General features: G+C 42.6%; 1 protein-coding gene across 1 annotated transcript in view; it reads left to right on the forward strand.

Annotated features, from left to right (window-relative positions):
• Positions 1-15776, forward strand: part of nbeal2 (neurobeachin like 2) — a 210241-nt gene that overhangs the window by 153597 nt on the left and 40868 nt on the right. The window contains 1 exon segment of the mRNA XM_062957860.1: positions 1940-2064. Coding sequence (XP_062813930.1) covers positions 1940-2064 — 125 coding nt within the window.

A 15776-nucleotide genomic window follows, 5' to 3' on the forward strand; every position in this document is an offset into this window, starting at 1 on the left:
AATTAAAACAATCAATTTAAAATAATCCAATAAATACATTTAAAACAGTACAATAAAAATACTTATATAAGCCGAGGCACCTGATTTTTCTACAAAAAAAAATGGGAAAACATTGACTCCACTGTAAGCCAAGGGTGGTAAATTTCAGAAATAAAAATAGATACCAATAAAATTACATTAATTGAGGCATCAGTAGGTAAATGTTTTTGAATATTTACACCAAGCTCAAATTTAGGATAAGACTGTCCAACTCTGATCAAATCATGATTCTCATCTTCTTCAATGTAAATGTGATTCTGTATCCTTTTAATAATAATAGAGTAAAATAATACATGTAATAATAATAATAATAAATACAGGAAAATAATACATGTAATAATAAATAGAGTAAAATACAGTAGAGACACTTATCCAACACTCGCTTATCCAACGTTCTGGATTATCCAACGCATTTTTGTAGTCAATGTTTTCAATACATCGTGATATTTTGGTGCTAAATTCATAAATACAGTAATTACTACATAGCATTACTGCCTATTGAACTACTGTTTCTGTCAAATTTGTTGTCTAACGTGATGTTTTGGTGCTTCATTTGTAAAATCATAATCTAACTTGATGTTTAATAGGCTTTTCCTAAATCCCTCCTTATTATCCAACATATTCGCTTATCCAACATTCTGCCAGCCCGTTTATGTTGGATAAGTGAGACTCTACTGTACCAATAAAATTACATTAATTGAGGCATCAGTAGGTTAAATGTTTTTGAATATTTACACCAAGCTCAAATTTAAGATAAGACTGTCCAACTCTGATCAAATCATTATTCTCATCTTCGTCAATGTAAATGTGCTTATGTATCCTTTTAATAATAATAGAGTAAAATAATACATGTAATATTAATAATAATAAATACAGGAAAATAATACAAGTAATAATAAATAGAGTAAAATAATAAATGCAATAATAGTAAGATCAGAGTGAAATAATAAATGTATTATTAATAATAATAAAAATAGAGTAAAATAAATGTAATAGTAGCAACAACAACAACAACAATAATAAGAACATGTTATACAACAAATTTGACAGAAAAAGTAGTTCAATATGCAGTAATGTTATGTTGTAATTACTGTATTTACGAATTTAGCACCAAAATATCATGATATATTGAAAACTTTGACTACAAAAATGGCTTGGATAATCCAGAAACTTGGATAAGTGAGACTCTACTGTATTTACATAAAGCTCAAATTTAAGATAAGACTGTCCAACTCTGATCAAATCATGATTCTCATCTTCTTCAATGTAAATGTGCTTGTGTATCCTTTTAATAATAATAAAGTAAAATAATACATGTAATATTAATAATAATAAATACAGGAAAATAATACAAGTAATAATAAATAGAGTAAAATAATAAATGCAATAATAATAAGATCAGAGTGAAATAATAAATGTATTATTAATAATAAAAATAGAGTAAAATATAATAGTAGCAACAATAATAATAATATGATGATGATACGTACTGACTTATGGATAAAGCATGAGGTTTTCGGATGAATGGATCTGAGCATACGTATTTTTTAAATTTATATACTGTAATTTTATACTGTATTTAATAGTTTCAATTGATTTTATGTATTGTTGATTGATTTTGTATAAGCACCTAATTGTGCCCGTGTTGTAAGCCGCCCTGAGTCCCTTCGGGTAAGAAGAGTGGGATATAAATATTGGAAATAAATAAATAATAGAGAAAAATAATAAATGTACCATATATTCTTGAGTATAAGCTGACCCAAATATAAGCCAACCAGGACCCTCATCCGAGTATAAGCCGAGGGAGGCTTTTTCAGTCTTAAAAAAAGGGCTGAAAAACTAGGCTTATACTCGAGTATATACAGTATATTGTGAGTGGGGTTCTTGTGTCTTGGTGCAGGAATCCCCCCGAGATGCACTGGAAGCTGTCGAGTGCGGAGACCTACTCTCGAATGCGGCTGAAGCTGGTTCCCAATTACAACTTTGACTGCCACACAGAGGCCAGCGCTCTTCGGGACAATCTGGGTAAGATGGGCCATGTAGTCCAACCTTATTCCCAATACAAAGATTTTTCTTCTAAATAACAGTAGTCCTTTCAGAGGGGTCCCCAGAGGCCATCTAGTCCCAACCCCATTCATGATACCTCCATCTAAGTAGTGCTAGTCCTTTCAAAAGGGTCTACAAAGGCCATCTAGTCCCAACCCCATTCATGATACCTCCATCTAAATAGTGCTAGTCCTTTCAAAAGGGTCTACAAAGGCCATCTAGTCCCAACCCCATTCATGATACCTCCATCTAAGTAGTGCTAGTCCTTTCAAAAGGGTCTACAAAGGCCATCTAGTCCCAACCCCATTCATGATACCTCCATCTAAGTAGTGCTAGTCCTTTCAAAAGGGTCTACAAAGGCCATCTAGTCCCAACCCCATTCATGATACCTCCATCTAAATAGTGCTAGTCCTTTCAAAAGGGTCTACAAAGGCCATCTAGGCCCAACCCCATTCATGATACCTCCATCTAAATAGTGCTACTCCTTTCAAAAGGGTCTACAAAGGCCATCTAGTCCCAACCCCATTCATGATACCTCCATCTAAATAGTGCTAGTCCTTTCAAAAGGGTCTACAAAGGCCATCTAGTCCCAACCCCATTCATGATACCTCCATCTAAATAGTGCTAGTCCTTTCAAAAGGGTCTACAAAGGCCATCTAGTCCCAACCCCATTCATGATACCTCCATCTAAATAGTGCTAGTCCTTTCAAAAGGGTCTACAAAGGCCATCTAGGCCCAACCCCATTCATGATACCTCCATCTAAATAGTGCTAGTCCTTTCAAAAGGGTCTACAAAGGCCATCTAGTCCCAACCCCATTCATGATACCTCCATCTAAATAGTGCTAGTCCTTTCAAAAGGGTCTACAAAGGCCATCTAGTCCCAACCCCATTCATGATACCTCCATCTAAATAGTGCTAGTCCTTTCAAAAGGGTCTACAAAGGCCATCTAGTCCCAACCCCATTCATGATACCTCCATCTAAATAGTGCTAGTCCTTTCAAAAGGGTCTACAAAGGCCATCTAGTCCCAACCCCATTCATGATACCTCCATCTAAGTAGTGCTAGTCCTTTCAAAAGGGTCTACAAAGGCCATCTAGTCCCAACCCCATTCATGATACCTCCATCTAAATAGTGCTAGTCCTTTCAAAAGGGTCTACAAAGGCCATCTAGTCCCAACCCCATTCATGATACCTCCATCTAAATAGTGCTACTCCTTTCAAAAGGGTCTACAAAGGCCATCTAGTCCCAACCCCATTCATGATACCTCCATCTAAGTAGTGCTAGTCCTTTCAAAAGGGTCTACAAAGGCCATCTAGTCCCAACCCCATTCATGATACCTCCATCTAAGTAGTGCTAGTCCTTTCAAAAGGGTCTACAAAGGCCATCTAGTCCCAACCCCATTCATGATACCTCCATCTAAATAGTGCTACTCCTTTCAAAAGGGTCTACAAAGGCCATCTAGTCCCAACCCCATTCATGATACCTCCATCTAAGTAGTGCTAGTCCTTTCAAAAGGGTCTACAAAGGCCATCTAGTCCCAACCCCATTCATGATACCTCCATCTAAATAGTGCTAGTCCTTTCAAAAGGGTCTACAAAGGCCATCTAGTCCCAACCCCATTCATGATACCTCCATCTAAGTAGTGCTAGTCCTTTCAAAAGGGTCTACAAAGGCCATCTAGTCCCAACCCCAATCATGATACCTCCATCTAAGTAGTGCTAGTCCTTTCAAAAGGGTCTACAAAGGCCATCTAGGCCCAACCCCAATCATGATACCTCCATCTAAATAGTGCTAGTCCTTTCAAAAGGGTCTACAAAGGCCATCTAGTCCCAACCCCATTCATGATACCTCCATCTAAGTAGTGCTAGTCCTTTCAAAAGGGTCTACAAAGGCCATCTAGTCCCAACCCCAATCATGATACCTCCATCTAAATAGTGCTAGTCCTTTCAAAAGGGTCTACAAAGGCCATCTAGTCCCAACCCCATTCATGATACCTCCATCTAAATAGTGCTACTCCTTTCAAAAGGGTCTACAAAGGCCATCTAGTCCCAACCCCATTCATGATACCTCCATCTAAGTAGTGCTACTCCTTTCAAAAGGGTCTACAAAGGCCATCTAGTCCCAACCCCATTCATGATACCTCCATCTAAATAGTGCTACTCCTTTCAAAAGGGTCTACAAAGGCCATCTAGTCCCAACCCCATTCATGATACCTCCATCTAAGTAGTGCTAGTCCTTTCAAAAGGGTCTACAAAGGCCATCTAGTCCCAACCCCATTCATGATACCTCCATCTAAATAGTGCTAGTCCTTTCAAAAGGGTCTACAAAGGCCATCTAGTCCCAACCCCATTCATGATACCTCCATCTAAATAGTGCTAGTCCTTTCAAAAGGGTCTACAAAGGCCATCTAGTCCCAACCCCAATCATGATACCTCCATCTAAGTAGTGCTAGTCCTTTCAAAAGGGTCTACAAAGGCCATCTAGTCCCAACCCCAATCATGATACCTCCATCTAAATAGTGCTAGTCCTTTCAAAAGGGTCTACAAAGGCCATCTAGTCCCAACCCCATTCATGATACCTCCATCTAAGTAGTGCTAGTCCTTTCAAAAGGGTCTACAAAGGCCATCTAGTCCCAACCCCATTCATGATACCTCCATCTAAGTAGTGCTAGTCCTTTCAAAAGGGTCTACAAAGGCCATCTAGTCCCAACCCCATTCATGATACCTCCATCTAAATAGTGCTAGTCCTTTCAAAAGGGTCTACAAAGGCCATCTAGTCCCAACCCCATTCATGATACCTCCATCTAAATAGTGCTAGTCCTTTCAAAAGGGTCTACAAAGGCCATCTAGTCCCAACCCCAATCATGATACCTCCATCTAAGTAGTGCTAGTCCTTTCAAAAGGGTCTACAAAGGCCATCTAGTCCCAACCCCAATCATGATACCTCCATCTTAATAGTGCTAGTCCTTTCAAAAGGGTCTACAAAGGCCATCTAGTCCCAACCCCATTCATGATACCTCCATCTAAGTAGTGCTAGTCCTTTCAAAAGGGTCTACAAAGGCCATCTAGTCCCAACCCCATTCATGATACCTCCATCTAAGTAGTGCTAGTCCTTTCAAAAGGGTCTACAAAGGCCATCTAGTCCCAACCCCATTCATGATACCTCCATCTAAATAGTGCTAGTCCTTTCAAAAGGGTCTACAAAGGCCATCTAGTCCCAACCCCATTCATGATACCTCCATCTAAGTAGTGCTAGTCCTTTCAAAAGGGTCTACAAAGGCCATCTAGTCCCAACCCCAATCATGATACCTCCATCTAAATAGTGCTAGTCCTTTCAAAAGGGTCTACAAAGGCCATCTAGTCCCAACCCCATTCATGATACCTCCATCTAAGTAGTGCTAGTCCTTTCAAAAGGGTCTACAAAGGCCATCTAGTCCCAACCCCATTCATGATACCTCCATCTAAATAGTGCTAGTCCTTTCAAAAGGGTCTACAAAGGCCATCTAGTCCCAACCCCATTCATGATACCTCCATCTAAGTAGTGCTAGTCCTTTCAAAAGGGTCTACAAAGGCCATCTAGTCCCAACCCCATTCATGATACCTCCATCAAAAGAGTGCTAGTCCTTTCAAAAGGGTCTACAAAGGCCATCTAGTCCCAACCCCATTCATGATACCTCCAACTAAATAGTGCTAGTCCTTTCAAAAGGGTCTACAAAGGCCATCTAGTCCCAACCCCATTCATGATACCTCCATCTAAATAGTGCTAGTCCTTTCAAAAGGGTCTACAAAGGCCATCTAGTCCCAACCCCATTCATGATACCTCCATCTAAATAGTGCTAGTCCTTTCAAAAGGGTCTACAAAGGCCATCTAGTCCCAACCCCATTCATGATACCTCCATCTAAGTAGTGCTAGTCCTTTCAAAAGGGTCTACAAAGGCCATCTAGTCCCAACCCCATTCATGATACCTCCATCTAAGTAGTGCTAGTCCTTTCAAAAGGGTCTACAAAGGCCATCTAGTCCCAACCCCATTCATGATACCTCCATCTAAAGAGTGCTAGTCCTTTCAAAAGGGTCTACAAAGGCCATCTAGTCCCAACCCCATTCATGATACCTCCATCTAAATAGTGCTAGTCCTTTCAAAAGGGTCTACAAAGGCCATCTAGTCCCAACCCCATTCATGATACCTCCATCTAAATAGTGCTGGTCCTTTCAAAAGGGTCTACAAAGGCCATCTAGTCCCAACCCCATTCATGATACCTCCATCTAAATAGTGCTAGTCCTTTCAAAAGGGTCTACAAAGGCCATCTAGTCCCAACCCCATTCATGATACCTCCATCTAAATAGTGCTACTCCTTTCAAAAGGGTCTACAAAGGCCATCTAGTCCCAACCCCATTCATGATACCTCCATCTAAATAGTGCTACTCCTTTCAAAAGGGTCTACAAAGGCCATCTAGTCCCAACCCCATTCATGATACCTCCATCTAAGTAGTGCTACTCCTTTCAAAAGGGTCTACAAAGGCCATCTAGTCCCAACCCCATTCATGATACCTCCATCTAAGTAGTGCTAGTCCTTTCAAAAGGGTCTACAAAGGCCATCTAGTCCCAACCCCATTCATGATACCTCCATCTAAGTAGTGCTAGTCCTTTCAAAAGGGTCTACAAAGGCCATCTAGTCCCAACCCCATTCATGATACCTCCATCTAAGTAGTGCTAGTCCTTTCAAAAGGGTCTACAAAGGCCATCTAGTCCCAACCCCATTCATGATACCTCCATCTAAATAGTGCTAGTCCTTTCAAAAGGGTCTACAAAGGCCATCTAGTCCCAACCCCAATCATGATACCTCCATCTAAGTAGTGCTAGTCCTTTCAAAAGGGTCTACAAAGGCCATCTAGTCCCAACCCCATTCATGATACCTCCATCTAAATAGTGCTACTCCTTTCAAAAGGGTCTACAAAGGCCATCTAGTCCCAACCCCATTCATGATACCTCCATCTAAGTAGTGCTAGTCCTTTCAAAAGGGTCTACAAAGGCCATCTAGTCCCAACCCCATTCATGATACCTCCATCTAAATAGTGCTAGTCCTTTCAAAAGGGTCTACAAAGGCCATCTAGTCCCAACCCCATTCATGATACCTCCATCTAAGTAGTGCTAGTCCTTTCAAAAGGGTCTACAAAGGCCATCTAGTCCCAACCCCATTCATGATACCTCCATCTAAATAGTGCTAGTCCTTTCAAAAGGGTCTACAAAGGCCATCTAGTCCCAACCCCATTCATGATACCTCCATCTAAGTAGTGCTAGTCCTTTCAAAAGGGTCTACAAAGGCCATCTAGTCCCAACCCCATTCATGATACCTCCATCTAAGTAGTGCTAGTCCTTTCAAAAGGGTCTACAAAGGCCATCTAGTCCCAACCCCATTCATGATACCTCCATCTAAGTAGTGCTAGTCCTTTCAAAAGGGTCTACAAAGGCCATCTAGTCCCAACCCCATTCATGATACCTCCATCTAAGTAGTGCTAGTCCTTTCAAAAGGGTCTACAAAGGCCATCTAGTCCCAACCCCATTCATGATACCTCCATCTAAGTAGTGCTAGTCCTTTCAAAAGGGTCTACAAAGGCCATCTAGTCCCAACCCCAATCATGATACCTCCATCTAAGTAGTGCTAGTCCTTTCAAAAGGGTCTACAAAGGCCATCTAGGCCCAACCCCAATCATGATACCTCCATCTAAGTAGTGCTACTCCTTTCAAAAGGGTCTACAAAGGCCATCTAGTCCCAACCCCATTCATGATACCTCCATCTAAATAGTGCTACTCCTTTCAAAAGGGTCTACAAAGGCCATCTAGTCCCAACCCCATTCATGATACCTCCATCTAAGTAGTGCTACTCCTTTCAAAAGGGTCTACAAAGGCCATCTAGTCCCAACCCCATTCATGATACCTCCATCTAAATAGTGCTACTCCTTTCAAAAGGGTCTACAAAGGCCATCTAGTCCCAACCCCATTCATGATACCTCCATCTAAGTAGTGCTAGTCCTTTCAAAAGGGTCTACAAAGGCCATCTAGGCCCAACCCCATTCATGATACCTCCATCTAAATAGTGCTAGTCCTTTCAAAAGGGTCTACAAAGGCCATCTAGTCCCAACCCCATTCATGATACCTCCATCTAAATAGTGCTAGTCCTTTCAAAAGGGTCTACAAAGGCCATCTAGTCCCAACCCCAATCATGATACCTCCATCTAAGTAGTGCTAGTCCTTTCAAAAGGGTCTACAAAGGCCATCTAGTCCCAACCCCAATCATGATACCTCCATCTAAATAGTGCTAGTCCTTTCAAAAGGGTCTACAAAGGCCATCTAGTCCCAACCCCATTCATGATACCTCCATCTGAATAGTGCTAGTCCTTTCAAAAGGGTCTACAAAGGCCATCTAGTCCCAACCCCAATCATGATACCTCCATCTAAGTAGTGCTAGTCCTTTCAAAAGGGTCTACAAAGGCCATCTAGTCCCAACCCCATTCATGATACCTCCATCTAAATAGTGCTAGTCCTTTCAAAAGGGTCTACAAAGGCCATCTAGTCCCAACCCCATTCATGATACCTCCATCTAAATAGTGCTAGTCCTTTCAAAAGGGTCTACAAAGGCCATCTAGTCCCAACCCCAATCATGATACCTCCATCTAAGTAGTGCTAGTCCTTTCAAAAGGGTCTACAAAGGCCATCTAGTCCCAACCCCAATCATGATACCTCCATCTAAATAGTGCTAGTCCTTTCAAAAGGGTCTACAAAGGCCATCTAGTCCCAACCCCATTCATGATACCTCCATCTAAATAGTGCTAGTCCTTTCAAAAGGGTCTACAAAGGCCATCTAGTCCCAACCCCAATCATGATACCTCCATCTAAATAGTGCTAGTCCTTTCAAAAGGGTCTACAAAGGCCATCTAGTCCCAACCCCATTCATGATACCTCCATCTAAGTAGTGCTAGTCCTTTCAAAAGGGTCTACAAAGGCCATCTAGTCCCAACCCCATTCATGATACCTCCATCTAAATAGTGCTAGTCCTTTCAAAAGGGTCTACAAAGGCCATCTAGTCCCAACCCCATTCATGATACCTCCATCTAAATAGTGCTACTCCTTTCAAAAGGGTCTACAAAGGCCATCTAGTCCCAACCCCATTCATGATACCTCCATCTAAGTAGTGCTAGTCCTTTCAAAAGGGTCTACAAAGGCCATCTAGTCCCAACCCCATTCATGATACCTCCATCTAAATAGTGCTAGTCCTTTCAAAAGGGTCTACAAAGGCCATCTAGTCCCAACCCCATTCATGATACCTCCATCTAAGTAGTGCTAGTCCTTTCAAAAGGGTCTACAAAGGCCATCTAGTCCCAACCCCATTCATGATACCTCCATCTAAATAGTGCTAGTCCTTTCAAAAGGGTCTACAAAGGCCATCTAGTCCCAACCCCATTCATGATACCTCCATCTAAGTAGTGCTAGTCCTTTCAAAAGGGTCTACAAAGGCCATCTAGTCCCAACCCCAATCATGATACCTCCATCTAAGTAGTGCTAGTCCTTTCAAAAGGGTCTACAAAGGCCATCTAGGCCCAACCCCAATCATGATACCTCCATCTAAATAGTGCTAGTCCTTTCAAAAGGGTCTACAAAGGCCATCTAGTCCCAACCCCATTCATGATACCTCCATCTAAGTAGTGCTAGTCCTTTCAAAAGGGTCTACAAAGGCCATCTAGTCCCAACCCCAATCATGATACCTCCATCTAAATAGTGCTAGTCCTTTCAAAAGGGTCTACAAAGGCCATCTAGTCCCAACCCCATTCATGATACCTCCATCTAAATAGTGCTAGTCCTTTCAAAAGGGTCTACAAAGGCCATCTAGTCCCAACCCCATTCATGATACCTCCATCTAAGTAGTGCTACTCCTTTCAAAAGGGTCTACAAAGGCCATCTAGTCCCAACCCCATTCATGATACCTCCATCTAAATAGTGCTACTCCTTTCAAAAGGGTCTACAAAGGCCATCTAGTCCCAACCCCATTCATGATACCTCCATCTAAGTAGTGCTAGTCCTTTCAAAAGGGTCTACAAAGGCCATCTAGTCCCAACCCCATTCATGATACCTCCATCTAAATAGTGCTAGTCCTTTCAAAAGGGTCTACAAAGGCCATCTAGTCCCAACCCCATTCATGATACCTCCATCTAAATAGTGCTAGTCCTTTCAAAAGGGTCTACAAAGGCCATCTAGTCCCAACCCCAATCATGATACCTCCATCTAAGTAGTGCTAGTCCTTTCAAAAGGGTCTACAAAGGCCATCTAGTCCCAACCCCAATCATGATACCTCCATCTAAATAGTGCTAGTCCTTTCAAAAGGGTCTACAAAGGCCATCTAGTCCCAACCCCATTCATGATACCTCCATCTAAGTAGTGCTAGTCCTTTCAAAAGGGTCTACAAAGGCCATCTAGTCCCAACCCCATTCATGATACCTCCATCTAAATAGTGCTAGTCCTTTCAAAAGGGTCTACAAAGGCCATCTAGTCCCAACCCCATTCATGATACCTCCATCTAAGTAGTGCTAGTCCTTTCAAAAGGGTCTACAAAGGCCATCTAGTCCCAACCCCATTCATGATACCTCCATCTAAGTAGTGCTAGTCCTTTCAAAAGGGTCTACAAAGGCCATCTAGTCCCAACCCCATTCATGATACCTCCATCTAAGTAGTGCTAGTCCTTTCAAAAGGGTCTACAAAGGCCATCTAGTCCCAACCCCATTCATGATACCTCCATCAAAAGAGTGCTAGTCCTTTCAAAAGGGTCTACAAAGGCCATCTAGTCCCAACCCCATTCATGATACCTCCAACTAAATAGTGCTAGTCCTTTCAAAAGGGTCTACAAAGGCCATCTAGTCCCAACCCCATTCATGATACCTCCATCTAAATAGTGCTAGTCCTTTCAAAAGGGTCTACAAAGGCCATCTAGTCCCAACCCCATTCATGATACCTCCAACTAAATAGTGCTAGTCCTTTCAAAAGGGTCTACAAAGGCCATCTAGTCCCAACCCCAATCATGATACCTCCATCTAAGTAGTGCTAGTCCTTTCAAAAGGGTCTACAAAGGCCATCTAGTCCCAACCCCATTCATGATACCTCCATCTAAGTAGTGCTAGTCCTTTCAAAAGGGTCTACAAAGGCCATCTAGTCCCAACCCCATTCATGATACCTCCATCTAAGTAGTGCTAGTCCTTTCAAAAGGGTCTACAAAGGCCATCTAGTCCCAACCCCATTCATGATACCTCCATCTAAAGAGTGCTAGTCCTTTCAAAAGGGTCTACAAAGGCCATCTAGTCCCAACCCCATTCATGATACCTCCATCTAAAGAGTGCTTGTCCTTTCAAAAGGGTCTACAAAGGCCATCTAGTCCCAACCCCATTCATGATACCTCCATCTAAATAGTGCTAGTCCTTTCAAAAGGGTCTACAAAGGCCATCTAGTCCCAACCCCATTCATGATACCTCCATCTAAATAGTGCTAGTCCTTTCAAAAGGGTCTACAAAGGCCATCTAGTCCCAACCCCATTCATGATACCTCCATCTAAATAGTGCTAGTCCTTTCAAAAGGGTCTACAAAGGCCATCTAGTCCCAACCCCATTCATGATACCTCCATCTAAATAGTGCTAGTCCTTTCAAAAGGGTCTACAAAGGCCATCTAGTCCCAACCCCATTCATGATACCTCCATCTAAATAGTGCTACTCCTTTCAAAAGGGTCTACAAAGGCCATCTAGTCCCAACCCCATTCATGATACCTCCATCTAAGTAGTGCTAGTCCTTTCAAAAGGGTCTACAAAGGCCATCTAGTCCCAACCCCATTCATGATACCTCCATCTAAGTAGTGCTAGTCCTTTCAAAAGGGTCTACAAAGGCCATCTAGTCCCAACCCCATTCATGATACCTCCATCTAAATAGTGCTACTCCTTTCAAAAGGGTCTACAAAGGCCATCTAGTCCCAACCCCATTCATGATACCTCCATCTAAGTAGTGCTAGTCCTTTCAAAAGGGTCTACAAAGGCCATCTAGTCCCAACCCCATTCATGATACCTCCATCTAAATAGTGCTAGTCCTTTCAAAAGGGTCTACAAAGGCCATCTAGTCCCAACCCCATTCATGATACCTCCATCTAAGTAGTGCTAGTCCTTTCAAAAGGGTCTACAAAGGCCATCTAGTCCCAACCCCATTCATGATACCTCCATCTAAATAGTGCTAGTCCTTTCAAAAGGGTCTACAAAGGCCATCTAGTCCCAACCCCATTCATGATACCTCCATCTAAGTAGTGCTAGTCCTTTCAAAAGGGTCTACAAAGGCCATCTAGTCCCAACCCCATTCATGATACCTCCATCTAAGTAGTGCTAGTCCTTTCAAAAGGGTCTACAAAGGCCATCTAGTCCCAACCCCATTCATGATACCTCCATCTAAGTATTGCTAGTCCTTTCAAAAGGGTCTACAAAGGCCATCTAGTCCCAACCCCAATCATGATACCTCCATCTAAGTAGTGCTAGTCCTTTCAAAAGGGTCTACAAAGGCCATCTAGTCCCAACCCCATTCATGATACCTCCATCTAAATAGTGCTAGTCCTTTCAAAAGGGTCTACAAAGGCCATCTAGTCCCAACCCCATTCATGATACCTCCATCTAAGTATTGCTAGTCCTTTCAAAAGGGTCTACAAAGGCCATCTAGTCCCAACCCCAATCATGATACCTCCATCTAAGTAGTGCTACTCCTTTCAAAAGGGTCTACAAAGGCCATCTAGTCCCAACCCCATTCATGATACCTCCATCTAAATAGTGCTACTCCTTTCAAAAGGGTCTACAAAGGCCATCTAGTCCCAACCCCATTCATGATACCTCCATCTAAGTAGTGCTACTCCTTTCAAAAGGGTCTACAAAGGCCATCTAGTCCCAACCCCATTCATGATACCTCCATCTAAATAGTGCTACTCCTTTCAAAAGGGTCTACAAAGGCCATCTAGTCCCAACCCCATTCATGATACCTCCATCTAAGTAGTGCTAGTCCTTTCAAAAGGGTCTACAAAGGCCATCTAGGCCCAACCCCATTCATGATACCTCCATCTAAATAGTGCTAGTCCTTTCAAAAGGGTCTACAAAGGCCATCTAGTCCCAACCCCATTCATGATACCTCCATCTAAATAGTGCTAGTCCTTTCAAAAGGGTCTACAAAGGCCATCTAGTCCCAACCCCAATCATGATACCTCCATCTAAGTAGTGCTAGTCCTTTCAAAAGGGTCTACAAAGGCCATCTAGTCCCAACCCCAATCATGATACCTCCATCTAAATAGTGCTAGTCCTTTCAAAAGGGTCTACAAAGGCCATCTAGTCCCAACCCCATTCATGATACCTCCATCTAAGTAGTGCTAGTCCTTTCAAAAGGGTCTACAAAGGCCATCTAGTCCCAACCCCATTCATGATACCTCCATCTAAATAGTGCTAGTCCTTTCAAAAGGGTCTACAAAGGCCATCTAGTCCCAACCCCATTCATGATACCTCCATCTAAGTAGTGCTAGTCCTTTCAAAAGGGTCTACAAAGGCCATCTAGTCCCAACCCCATTCATGATACCTCCATCTAAGTAGTGCTAGTCCTTTCAAAAGGGTCTACAAAGGCCATCTAGTCCCAACCCCATTCATGATACCTCCATCTAAGTAGTGCTAGTCCTTTCAAAAGGGTCTACAAAGGCCATCTAGTCCCAACCCCATTCATGATACCTCCATCTAAAGAGTGCTAGTCCTTTCAAAAGGGTCTACAAAGGCCATCTAGTCCCAACCCCATTCATGATACCTCCATCTAAATAGTGCTAGTCCTTTCAAAAGGGTCTACAAAGGCCATCTAGTCCCAACCCCATTCATGATACCTCCATCTAAGTAGTGCTAGTCCTTTCAAAAGGGTCTACAAAGGCCATCTAGTCCCAACCCCATTCATGATACCTCCATCTAAATAGTGCTAGTCCTTTCAAAAGGGTCTACAAAGGCCATCTAGTCCCAACCCCATTCATGATACCTCCATCTGAATAGTGCTAGTCCTTTCAAAAGGGTCTACAAAGGCCATCTAGTCCCAACCCCATTCATGATGCCTCCATCTAAATAGTGCTAGTCCTTTCAAAAGGGTCTACAAAGGCCATCTAGTCCCAACCCCATTCATGATACCTCCATCTAAGTAGTGCTAGTCCTTTCAAAAGGGTCTACAAAGGCCATCTAGTCCCAACCCCAATCATGATACCTCCATCTAAGTAGTGCTAGTCCTTTCAAAAGGGTCTACAAAGGCCATCTAGTCCCAACCCCAATCATGATACCTCCATCTAAGTAGTGCTAGTCCTTTCAAAAGGGTCTACAAAGGCCATCTAGTCCCAACCCCATTCATGATGCCTCCATCTAAGTAGTGCTAGTCCTTTCAAAAGGGTCTACAAAGGCCATCTAGTCCCAACCCCATTCATGATACCTCCATCTAAGTAGTGCTAGTCCTTTCAAAAGGGTCTACAAAGGCCATCTAGTCCCAACCCCATTCATGATACCTCCATCTAAGTAGTGCTAGTCCTTTCAAAAGGGTCTACAAAGGCCATCTAGTCCCAACCCCATTCATGATACCTCCATCTAAATAGTGCTAGTCCTTTCAAAAGGGTCTACAAAGGCCATCTAGTCCCAACCCCATTCATGATGCCTCCATCTAAGTAGTGCTAGTCCTTTCAAAAGGGTCTACAAAGGCCATCTAGTCCCAACCCCATTCATGATACCTCCATCTAAGTAGTGCTAGTCCTTTCAAAAGGGTCTACAAAGGCCATCTAGTCCCAACCCCAATCATGATACCTCCATCTAAGTAGTGCTAGTCCTTTCAAAAGGGTCTACAAAGGCCATCTAGTCCCAACCCCATTCATGATGCCTCCATCTAAATAGTGCTAGTCCTTTCAAAAGGGTCTACAAAGGCCATCTAGTCCCAACCCCATTCATGATACCTCCATCTAAGTAGTGCTAGTCCTTTCAAAAGGGTCGACAAAGGCCATCTAGTCCCAACCCCATTCATGATACCTCCATCTAAATAGTGCTAGTCCTTTCAAAAGGGTCTACAAAGGCCATCTAGTCCCAACCCCATTCATGATACCTCCATCTAAATAGTGCTAGTCCTTTCAAAAGGGTCTACAAAGGCCATCTAGTCCCAACCCCATTCATGATACCTCCATCTAAATAGTGCTAGTCCTTTCAAAAGGGTCTACAAAGGCCATCTAGTCCCAACCCCATTCATGATACCTCCATCTAAATAGTGCTAGTCCTTTCAAAAGGGTCTACAAAGGCCATCTAGTCCCAACCCCAATCATGATACCTCCATCTAAGTAGTGCTAGTCCTTTCAAAAGGGTCTACAAAGGCCATCTAGTCCCAACCCCAATCATGATACCTCCATCTAAATAGTGCTAGTCCTTTCAAAAGGGTCTACAAAGGCCATCTAGTCCCAACCCCAATCATGATACCTCCATCTAAGTAGTGCTAGTCCTTTCAAAAGGGTCTACAAAGGCCATCTAGTCCCAACCCCAATCATGATACCTCCATCTAAATAGTGCTAGTCCTTTCAAAAGGGTCTACAAAGGCCATCTAGTCCCAACCCCATTCATGATACCTCCATCTAAGTAGTG

The sequence above is a fragment of the Anolis carolinensis genome, chromosome 6, assembly GCF_035594765.1.
Source record: "Anolis carolinensis isolate JA03-04 chromosome 6, rAnoCar3.1.pri, whole genome shotgun sequence".
NCBI classification, from domain to species: domain Eukaryota; kingdom Metazoa; phylum Chordata; class Lepidosauria; order Squamata; family Dactyloidae; genus Anolis; species Anolis carolinensis.